This window comes from Papaver somniferum, chromosome 1 (genome assembly GCF_003573695.1).
Source record: "Papaver somniferum cultivar HN1 chromosome 1, ASM357369v1, whole genome shotgun sequence".
Classification (NCBI taxonomy): Eukaryota; Viridiplantae; Streptophyta; class Magnoliopsida; order Ranunculales; family Papaveraceae; genus Papaver; species Papaver somniferum.
In genome coordinates, this window is record NC_039358.1 from 74096980 (window position 1) to 74108472 (window position 11493).

General features: G+C 37.0%; 1 protein-coding gene across 1 annotated transcript; it reads right to left on the reverse strand.

Annotated features, from left to right (window-relative positions):
• Window positions 1–8992: 8992 nt before the first annotated feature.
• On the reverse strand, window positions 8993–11094 carry LOC113334989 (uncharacterized protein At2g29880-like). Its single transcript, XM_026581237.1, has 5 exons — window positions 11062–11094; window positions 9884–10083; window positions 9766–9838; window positions 9496–9714; window positions 8993–9256 (listed from the first exon to the last, which is right to left on the reverse strand). Exons 1-5 carry the CDS (start codon window positions 11092–11094, stop codon window positions 8993–8995), a joined length of 789 nt encoding a protein of 262 aa, XP_026437022.1.
• Window positions 11095–11493: the final 399 nt, after the last annotated feature.

The following is an 11493-nucleotide window of genomic DNA, read 5'->3' on the forward strand; positions in this document are numbered from 1 at the left end:
CTTAGCTCAATGAATTAGAACATAATGCAACTACTACTGAATTTAAACATAAACTTGAAATAAACTGAACTGAAATTGAAATTTGAATATAAACAGGACATGGAAAATAACATTGAACTTGGAACAAAACAGGACAATTGAGGTTCTGGCTAGTCCAGACCTCTAGAGAGTGAAGCTGGCTAATCCAGCATACCCTACACAACACAACAGTCCCTTCTATTTATACCCACAGACCCAATTTGGGTTTTCCCCCAAATTACAAAATTAGGGTTCTTTAATAAATTCCCCCAAATCAGAAAATTTAGGGTTTGGTAATTCTTACCCATATTGATGTGATTTGACGAGTTTTTCTTCGACCCATTCTTCTCCTTGGTCCTCTGTTCCATTCCCATGCTTCTATTTCTTCTCTAGCCCTAGCTATTGTACCAATTTCTTTCCTAGGGTTTTCTGAGAAAGAAAAGAAAAGAAATTGGTAGGATAGATGGCTAGAATATGGGGGGAATGATTATAGTGGAGTTGGTGGTGGTGTACGGTGTGAAGGAGTGGCGTTTGGTGGTACGGCAGTGGTGGTGGCGGACATGGTGGAGTTGGCAGGAGCAGAGCTCGACTGCTCGAAGGAGGAAGATGAGAATTTGGGTAAGGTGCGTTTGGCTGAAGGGTATAGGTGTTCGATACTTGGGTGTTAGGCGGGTTTAGCAATTGTTGATGAACAGCGAGGATGAGACGTTGGATGCGAAGATGATGGATCGATCTAACGGCGAGACAGAAGGAAGCGAGGAGCGACCGTTGGATGCGGAAGTACAACGAAACTGACGGCTCAAGATGGAGTTAGGTGTTGTAGTGTTAGACAGGAGCTTCAGACTTTGATGACTGGCGATGCTGCGACCGTAAGATGCTGAGATGATCAAATCTGACGGCTATAAAGGGAAACGGGCATGGATATATGAAATGGATTTGGGTGAGGGTTTTGGGCCTTGGGTATGCCAAGCCCATATCTTCTTTAAGAACAATTCTTCCTCTTCAAGCCCACTTCTAGCCTTTTGATCTTGTGCACAACATTCTTCGCGGCTTCCTTGTGTAATTCCTCCCGGCTTTTCACCGCTTTTCTGCTCTTTTCCGCTCCGCTATTCATCCAAATTTTTATTACCTAAAAATGCAAAATTAATTAATAAAAATATTTATTCTTGAAAACAAAGAAAATACAGAATATGGGATAAAATGTAGAATTAATGCACAAAAGATGAGTTAAATGCCAAGAAAAATATATAGAAATATGCACTTTTTAGCACTCATCAAATACCCCCAAACCTGAATTTTACTTGTCCTCAAGTAAAACAAAACTAAGGAAATCCTACCTATACCACTGTCGCTGGTCTCTCGAATGCATTTAGCGTATGCACTAAGCCTTTTAAACCACTAAGTGTCCCTAGTGGACGAGTGAAGTCTCGTGAAGGTTTGCTTAGAACGTACCTACAAAGTTCTAGGTCAAAATATAAGCTCAGATTCCATCAAATGTGACATGTGCAAGTCAGTTTAAGCTCACAGCAAAATGGAGATGTCAATCTAGCTATCAAAGGCACAATCCTAGCACTGATAACAAAAAAAGACATGTGATAAGAGTGTAAAGTGTATCTACACATGTGTAAAGAAAGATCTGAAGTTATGACTACTAATCACCAAGAGATAGTTTCTCAGGCTAAGAACCAAGGTCGAAATCCAGCTAGCTGTCCGGACTTTACGAGAATTGTGAATGAGTTGGAGGTATTTCACAATTACTCGCGTTGTACATCAATGGCATACACCCTTCCTTGCTTATTACAATAAAACACAAAAGATGACTCTTTACATGACTCTTATTTACATTGACTACTCTCTTTTATTTTTGGAACAAGAGAGGATGGAATTGAAAAATACTTGATTTTTTTTTTTTTTTTTTTTTGATTTTTCTGAATATATACATCTTTTTTTTTTTTTTTTTTTTTTTTTTATAAGGAAACACTTTTGATACATATACAAAAGGAAACAAAAGATTACATGACACTTTGCAAGAGGTAGCCCTTTTTGATGCACCCAGTTAAATTCGATGGTTGTCTTTCTTAATGTAACCTCCACCTTCTATCCCAACCAACCAAAGAACAAGCTAGTCAAGTTTCGTTCAGTATTCTAAAGTGATTGGCAATCGTGACTTCCTATCAAACACCTTGAAGATCGAGGCTATACATGTATTGGTAGATCGTGCGCGTGCAAATTTCTTATCACTATGTGAATTGTGCTAGAATCAGGGTGCCTAAATATCTAGACTAAGACTCCTAAAAAATACATATTTGCACAAGAGTCAACATTTCAAGGTAAATGAGCTCCATTTTTATGTTCTTTTTCAATTTTCAATTTTAATTTTTTTATTTTTTTTTATTATTATTTTTTTTTTTCAAAAAGAAGGAGTTCTTGTTTTCAATTATGGCGTATTATCAAAGTATCTACTTTTCACCCCCAAACCTAAACTAAACATTGTCCTCAATGTTTCAAAATATGAACAAAATTATAATATAACATATGAAGAGGATCATGTTGAGTAGAGAAAAAGGAAAGAGAATACCCGATTTCGGCGAAAGCAATATTAGAACTCCGTTATTCAAGGCAAGAATCCAACATATGTCAGCCGAGATCATATTGGATTAGCAAAATATATACAAAAGGAACAAAAGGGTTTTTAAGAAATTTTATCTACTGGATTATATACAAAAATTCACCATACACTAACAATCTAAAGAGTTGAGGATCAACCCAAAAGACAAAGTGTAGAGGTTTCAACAGCTTCACACAATAATAATATGATAGGCATGCAAGTGAAGCTGTGAAACAAAATGAGCTACCCCCAAACCTGGATTTTTCAACAGATAAAATTTTGGATACAAAATCTCGCAGTTTTTGGGGTTCATCATGCACAAGGTCTAATTCGAAATGAACTTTGCTAGGGACGGGTACACATGCTAATTCCAACTGTGGTTCCTCAAAGATATTATACTTAGATGCAAAATAGTCCAAGAGGACTTGAGAGGCACACAGTTCCAGGCCTAGATTAGGTATTCTCATGAAAATTGGTTTGACAATATGTGACAAACTAAATCTAGGTAGGATACAAGGCTATCAGATTGTGACTTAGGCAAGAAAGTGACATCTAAGCGTCTCACATGCATGAGATCAAGAGTATCAATATTATCAGTCACATCAGCATTATCTAAGTCACACTCAAGATGTGTAGCATGCTCATCATCACAAAAAATTTGCACAAGTCCTAATTCAGAATCATGGTTATCCAATATATTCAAATTATCATCAACAGAAGCAATATATTGTGGCTTAAGTATGGAATCAGACACATCAACTATGTTTTCATGCATAGGATCATTAGTGTCAACAGAAGATTTACCTAAGTCATGCTCTTCACAGGATAATTGCACAATATCTAAATCAGTATCAACATCACATGCATATGAAATACTAGAAGAAATATCATTCATGAAGGTCGGGGCAGAAAAGCCTAATGTATTTGAAACCAAAGGTTCCACAACATTTTCAGCATAGACATGTTCTTCTAACATAACATCATCATCATCATCATCATAGTAATATGCATACTTGTCCCTATTAGCAGTTGTGGTGTCATTAGTCAACTCATGTTCCTCTAGATTAGGTTCATATTCAATATCATACACATGAGAAGGACTAGACATGCTATTTCCAAAGTTCAATTCATTACCACCTATATCATGTGACAGTGTCTCAGTTTCCCTAATGGATTCCCAGTGACGGGTTTTCTCTGCAATCTCAGCTAAAAATTTCCATGCATCATCCACAGTTTTATCAAGAAATTCACCATTACACATACACTCAACCATGGCTCGAGATTTAAAGTCTAGTCCCTCATAGAGGATAGCGACAAGTCTCCACTTCTCAAATCCATGGTGTGGACATTCGCTCAACAAATCATTAAAACGTTCAAAATAGTCAAAAACAGTTTCCTCATCCAATTGGACAAAACAATTGATACTTTGACGAATAGCGATGGTCCTATGATGTGGAAAGAATTTTTTGAAAAATAGATCTGTGAGTTGGTCCCAAGTGTTGATTGATTGTGGTCTCAAACCGTAAAACCATGTTTTGGCCCTTTCCTTTAGAGAAAATGTAAACAAACGCAATTTCAAAGAGTCTTCGGACATATGATCAGGTTGCATAGTCCGACAAATTTGTTCAAACTCTCTTACATGAGTATAGGGGTTCTCAGAATCGAACCCTCGAAATAAAGGAAGTATTTGTATCATGCTTGCATTTATTTTAAAAGGGTTATTGGTTTGAGGTAAGACAATACATGATAATGGAATTTTTATTGTGGGATACATGTATTCATGGAGAGCACTAGGTTGGCCCATATTGAAAAGACACAAAGCCCACTATTTGGTTTTAAAGGGTTTTCAAAAATTTGGTTTTTTATGGGAAAATTTTGGTTTTTATGGGTTTTGAAAACTTTGGTTTTTATGGGATTAAAAATATGGTCTTCGAAATTAGGAGCAAATATTTTTTTTTTTTTTTTTTTTTTAAACTTAGCCTAGCATAAATTAGCACAACCCATAAAAGAAAATAAAAACAACAATAATAATTACAAACCCATAAGAAAAAGAAGAAAAAGAAAAATTATTACAAGCCCAAATAAAAAATAAAGAAAAACAAAAATTATTACAAGCCCACAAATTAAAAATGGAAGCCCACAGGTTGGGTTCTCTTAATGGGTTTAGGCTTACCTATAAAGCACAGCCCAGCTGTTCGGTTTGGTTGCAAAAGCCCAGTTGGGCTTTGGATCGTCCTAAGCTTTGGCTTTTCTATGGCCCAGTTGGGCTTTGGTTCAACTTCTTCACCTTCTGCAGCTTACAGCCCAGTTGGGCTTTGGATCTTCCTAAACTTTTGTTGGAGAGGCCCAGTTGGGCTTTGGCTCTCAGCAACAAGCTCAGACCAGCAACTCAACAATAGCAGAAAGAGAACAACAGCAGCACCAGAGGCTGGCTGTAGCAATGGCCCAAGCTCCAGCAGCAGCAGGAAGAAGTAGCAGCAGCACCAGGGAGAAGAAGAAAGTAGCAGCGCAGCTCAGTTCAGAAGGCAGCAGCAGCAGATCAGCAGAGGCAGTTACAGCTCCAGCACCAACATCTCCAAATATCCAGCAGGTTGCACAACTGCAAGTCCTCAGCACCAGTAGCTTCTTAGCACCACAGTACTAAAGTATCAACAGCAACAGCAAAGAGCAACAAGTAGCAACATGGGCCACAGCACCAGTTCAGGAACTTCAGCTTCACTGCAGTTCCAACAGCAACAGCAGCTTCAAAACAGCACAGCCAAGATGCAATTTTCAGCAGAGTACGCAGTTACAGAACAAGGCCACAGAACAGCAATGAAAACTTCAAAAATATGGCAGCCAGCTCCCCGGCAGCGGCGCCAAAAACTTGGTGTGTAAATGGGGTTGCACACAAAACTTGCAAGTATACAAGGCCAAGCTTTATAGTATAGGGATGAGTAGGGGTTAGTCCACAGGGAGTGGGAGCATACAAGAAGTTTTCCTAAGCTAGCAATGGAGACAAGGCACTATGGCAGTGAGCAGTGATGGATGAAGGCAGTGAAACAAAGAACTAAAACAGTTAACAAAGCAAAGCAGTTAACACACGATGGCAGCACAGCAAAGATTAAATGGCAGAGGATATAAAATAACAATAGCAGGAAACCAAGGCTGTAAGCCAAGGGCAGGGGGAGTTTGTGCACTGATTTCAGTGCACAACAGCTACAAATTGCAAGAATTTAAACAAGCAAAACAGGTAAGGAGATAAACTGAACAGGAAGCAAAACAGAACTGAATTTAAGTGACTGTAAAAGGGATTGTGGCTAAGCTAAGGCTTAGTATCCACCTTGTGTCCTAATCAAACAACATATTTCTAGGTTGAGTTGAAAATCCTATGCATACATCTAGAATGGGAGGAAAACTAATTTGCTCACTAGTTTGCCCCTAGCATTGACTGTCTTTTGACAGAACAATCAATCACAGGCACTATGAGCATTAACCTCTTCCCATTGCTCAAGCAAAACAGGGCAAGGAGTTAACTATCCTAGCAACTTGTCATTTGACAGTGCATAAGGCTTCAACTGAGCCTTAGCTCAATGAATTAGAACATAATGCAACTACTACTGAATTTAAACATAAACTTGAAATAAACTGAACTGAAATTGAAATTTGAATATAAACAGGACATGGAAAATAACATTGAACTTGGAACAAAACAGGGCAATTGAGGTTCTGGCTAGTCCAGACCTCTAGAGAGTGAAGCTGGCTAATCCAGCATACCCTACACAACACAACAGTCCCTTCTATTTATACCCACAGACCCAATTTGGGTTTTCCCCCAAATTACAAAATTAGGGTTCTTTAATAAATTCCCCCAAATCAGAAAATTTAGGGTTTGGTAATTCTTACCCATATTGATGTGATTTGACGAGTTTTTCTTCGACCCATTCTTCTCCTTGGTCCTCTGTTCCATTCCCATGCTTCTATTTCTTCTCTAGCCCTAGCTATTGTACCAATTTCTTTCCTAGGGTTTTCTGAGAAAGAAAAGAAAAGAAATTGGTAGGATAGATGGCTAGAATATGGGGGGAATGATTATAGTGGAGTTGGTGGTGGTGTACGGTGTGAAGGAGTGGCGTTTGGTGGTACGGCAGTGGTGGTGGTGGACATGGTGGAGTTGGCAGGAGCAGAGCTCGACTGCTCGAAGGAGGAAGATGAGAATTTGGGTAAGGTGCGTTTGGCTGAAGGGTATAGGTGTTCGATACTTGGGTGTTAGGCGGGTTTAGCAATTGTTGATGAACAGCGAGGATGAGACGTTGGATGCGAAGATGATGGATCGATCTAACGGCGAGACAGAAGGAAGCGAGGAGCGACCGTTGGATGCGGAAGTACAACGAAACTGACGGCTCAAGATGGAGTTAGGTGCTGTAGTGTTAGACAGGAGCTTCAGACTCTGATGACTGGCGATGCTGCGACCGTAAGATGCTGAGATGATCAAATCTGACGGCTATAAAGGGAAACGGGCATGGATATATGAAATGGATTTGGGTGAGGGTTTTGGGCCTTGGGTATGCCAAGCCCATATCTTCTTTAAGAACAATTCTTCCTCTTCAAGCCCACTTCTAGCCTTTTGATCTTGTGCACAACATTCTTCGCGGCTTCCTTGTGTAATTCCTCCCGGCTTTTCACCGCTTTTCTGCTCTTTTCCGCTCCGCTATTCATCCAAACTTTATTTATTACCTAAAAATGCAAAATTAATTAATAAAAATATTTATTCTTGAAAACAAAGAAAATACAGAATATGGGATAAAATGTAGAATTAATGCACAAAAGATGAGTTAAATGCCAAGAAAAATATATAGAAATATGCACTTTTTAGCACTCATCAGCTTCCCGAAAGGTCACCCATCCTGTGACTACTCCCGGCCGAGCACGCTTGACTGAGAAGTTTTTCCCACATCTCAGTCAAGTGAACTCATTAGGCCTCGGTGTTAGAGAAGGACAAATCATTACTTATATTCCATTCGGCGAACCCTACCTGCCGAATCGGGGTATTACAACCAAATTCTTTTAAATGATAACATTGGCCACGATATAGAGGTAAGATGTTTTGGCGGTTTGCAAACCCACAATCCACCAAGTAATATTTACCTAATTAAAAGACAATAAATTTTGTCAAAAATAACTTTCTTCGAAATATTTTGCAGCATCAAAATTCAAAAATATCGTCCAAGTCCATATGCGTTGTAGTAAAAATCATGTTTGACATACACAATATATAATACGCAAGCTATTCTAAAAATACCTTGGGGGATCGTCAGTCCATTTCTCCTTGTCATTGCATCACTAAGTATTTTTGAATCATGAGAAAAACCCTCCCATCCACTAAGCACGTAAATAAACTACAAGTCGAAGTTGCAAGCCGCTAACACATTTTGAGATACAATTCCATGACGATTCCAAAAAATGGCAGAATCTCTACGCTTTACCATGACTGGAATATGTGTACCATCCATAGCTCCAATACAATGCTTGAATTTCAATTCACCAATAATTTAACAGGCAAACATATATACAAATAACAATTTATATATTTTAATTTATTAGTTATCTAAAAAAATTTATATATTTTTAACTAGTCTATTACCTTAAAGTAAGGATAAAATCGTGTACTCTCTTGTATTTTTGTGGTGTTGTGTTGTTGGTTTATCCATGATTCGCGGAGCTATTTCATTTAAAACTCGTAACATCCTATCGAAGTTTTTGCTAATTATCCTCGTGAACGACCAAATGTATCACGTATTCTGCAATGTCGTTCATTTTTGCCAACTACAAGTAAAAACGTACCGACCATTACTCTGACGGAAACACATTTTGTGCCACGAACTGATGTTGTGTCTCAAATAATATAACATAGTTTCTGAAATACGTCAGGGTACATCCTATATTGTTTTCGAAATTCTTCTGGGTATTCGTTCAAACTCTCATTATATAGTTATATCCAAAATCAATAACTGGTCGTCTTATTGGTCGTTCAATACAGTGACTTTGTATGTATTACAATTGCTTAATTGTATCCATTAACTATGAATGCACCGCTGAAAGAATATTTAAAGTTATAGATAATTCACCTTCTTCATCGCTACTTACTTCATCATCGGCATTGCCTCCATCATCATAACGACATATAATAACAAAGATGTCAATTCATAAAATCTAAACCAAACAAAACGTCCAAAAGCAGTCTTAGTCAATACTTGATAATAAAGTCATAACTAACAAAAAAAAAGAAGTAGCAGTAGTTGCAATGCAAGCAAAAATGAAAATAAACGACTACGTACGACCAAGTTGTTTGCGAAGACTAGTATCTTTCTTGCAAACATAATATAAGGTTCATTCTCGCAACTTTGAAGCAATCCAGAGCTTTCTCTCTTCAGCATTAGAACGTCTAAATATGTTCTTCTTATGATTGCTATCGAGCATTTCAATCACTTTGAGCTTTTGTTCCAACATAATTTCTGACATGGCATAAACAATATCCCATAGTTTATTTTCCTTCTTATCCGTTTCAAGTCTACGGATTTCCTTTTCAATTTTGCGGTCTTCTCTTTCTTTAGCTTTCTCTTTGGAATTTTCCATAACGATAACATGCATCGACTCAATAGTAAAAGCAATTTAGGCGATGTTCATAATCAATTTTTTAATGTATTCTGACTGCCCTGTGGGAGGTGAAGATGCAGATGAATCATTATTGTCATTTCTTGCTCTTTTCCTTGGAACTGCCTTTTGGGTTTGAATTTTCTTGGTGTTCATATCTTGAGAATCACTATTTTCCTCTTCAGAATAAGGTTCAAAGGCTACGCCAAAAACGTTATCATATTGTTCCGTATGAGTACCATTAACATCTTCGCCATCATCTTGATGTTCACCTTCCTCCATAGAAGTTCTAGCACTTGTACCATCTTGAGTGAGATCAACTGTGACTTTCCAGTTGCACATTTGTTTCCAAAAACAGGAAGCAAGTATCCATAGTATGTGCCATTTTCTAGTCTAACGCTACTATGATTCGGGTGGCAATTGACACAATTCAAAAATAAATAAACCATGCATTCAACCTATGCATAATTCAAAAGTAAATTAGTTGTTAGTAATTAACATCCACATACCTCCAAGTAATCTTCCCACATTTCTTCAGTGTCGTCAATCATCTTTAAATCCTTGTTCCAACCGAATCCAGAACTAGATTTAAACATTTCTTAGTACTCACCCAATCTATTCTTAAACCATCTGTATTTTCCTTTGAAGTTCTCATAAGTTCTGTTACATTCGCATATTTGGTTAAGTTTTGGTAATATTTTTTCCTCTACAGTTTTCTTAGTAAAGGCTCCATTCTTGTCTTTCTGATGCTGAAGTGTAGTTTCCACCAATAATTTCAATAGTTCATCAGTCTCTTCTTCAGTCCATTGATTGTATGATTTCTTCTTCTTGTTGTTTTTTCAGTCTCTTGGTTGTCCATCCTAAGGTGTAAAAAAACATGAGAATTGCAACATATAAAACAGTATATACGTTTATACCTATACGAACTGAACTAGACTGTACATATATGAACTGAACTGAACTGTACACACCTATACAAACTGAATTATATATACCTTGGTTGTCCAGTTCAGTATACACCTATATGAACTGAACTATAAAATCTAATGAATCCCAAATCAGTATGTACTTATTTGTAGCTCCCTATATAAGTGTTAAGCAATCAAACAATTATATTAACTGGATTGTATATAATGAATCTCAAATCAGCACATCCATATTAGTGGTTCTCTGTAAAAGAGTTACAAATAAACATGCAAGGTTGTCTCAGCATTATAGCTTGAGTGAAGAGCTTACAAAAATGCATATTTCAATCCGTTAACTAATTCATAGAACCAGTATCCCAACATGAAGAAAACAATGGTAGAGTAGTATCCGTTCTAACATATATATATATATATATATATATATATATATATATATATATATATATATATATATATATATATTTGTAGATCTCATTCCCTAATTCATAAAAATTGGTTCTAATATCAGTATGTTAACAAATGATAATTGTTTTCAATAACTATTCTAGACGGTAAAATCACTTTTTTGTATATCAACCATAGATTTTGCAAACAAATCATATTAAAATCTCAAACAAAATTCCATCAAACTCAAGATTGATAACAATCAAATGAGCCACCAAGATCATATAAAAGGAACTAGAATAGCCTCGTAATCAAACCATATACTGATCTTGCAAAATTAGAAGGAAAGAAAATGAAACCCATACCTGAAAGATGAAACGTTTTTTTTTCCTCTTTAAACAAGGTCTCTTCCAAAATCTCTCTCTTTTTGAGAGATTCTCACCAAGCCAAAAACTATATATGAACTCCCTAGAAATCTAAGGTTTTTCCACTAACAGGAATTTCAAGAGTTTTTTTCAAAGTCCCCATCGACTAACAGGGTTTTCTAGGGAGTTTGAGAAACTCTCCCAAACTCCCCATACGACTAACGGGGGTTTTAAAAGATTCTTCTAAACTCCCCAACAACTAACGGGTAATTTAGAAACTCTCTTGAAATACATTAAAAACCCACAGACTCTCCCACGACTACCCCCTGTATAATTCTTGTAATTTCTCTACAACTTTTATCATACTTAGGAAGTCCAGCAGCTTTAGGAAGAGATCTCCAGCAACCTTCGCAATAACATTGTTCGCGAAGTGAAGAAAAATTGTTGATGGTGGTTTTTAGTTCAAGGGATAAAATCGTAAACCCTGTATTTAATACGCTGTCATCCTGCAAAGGAACATAAGCCATTTGAAAGAAATGAGTGCTTAATTCACATATGTATT

Excerpts from the sequence above, each read along its gene's own strand:
- LOC113334989 (XM_026581237.1), bottom strand. The coding sequence starts at position 11,094 with ATGGGGACTTTGAAAAAAACTCTTGAAATTCCT. Across the intron at positions 9,715-9,765 it reads TGTGGGAAGATTACTTGGAG|GTTGAATGCATGGTTTATTT; the intron begins GTATGTGGATGT and ends AATTATGCATAG. Across the intron at positions 9,257-9,495 it reads TGATGGCGAAGATGTTAATG|TCGATGCATGTTATCGTTAT; the intron begins GTACTCATACGG and ends TTTACTATTGAG.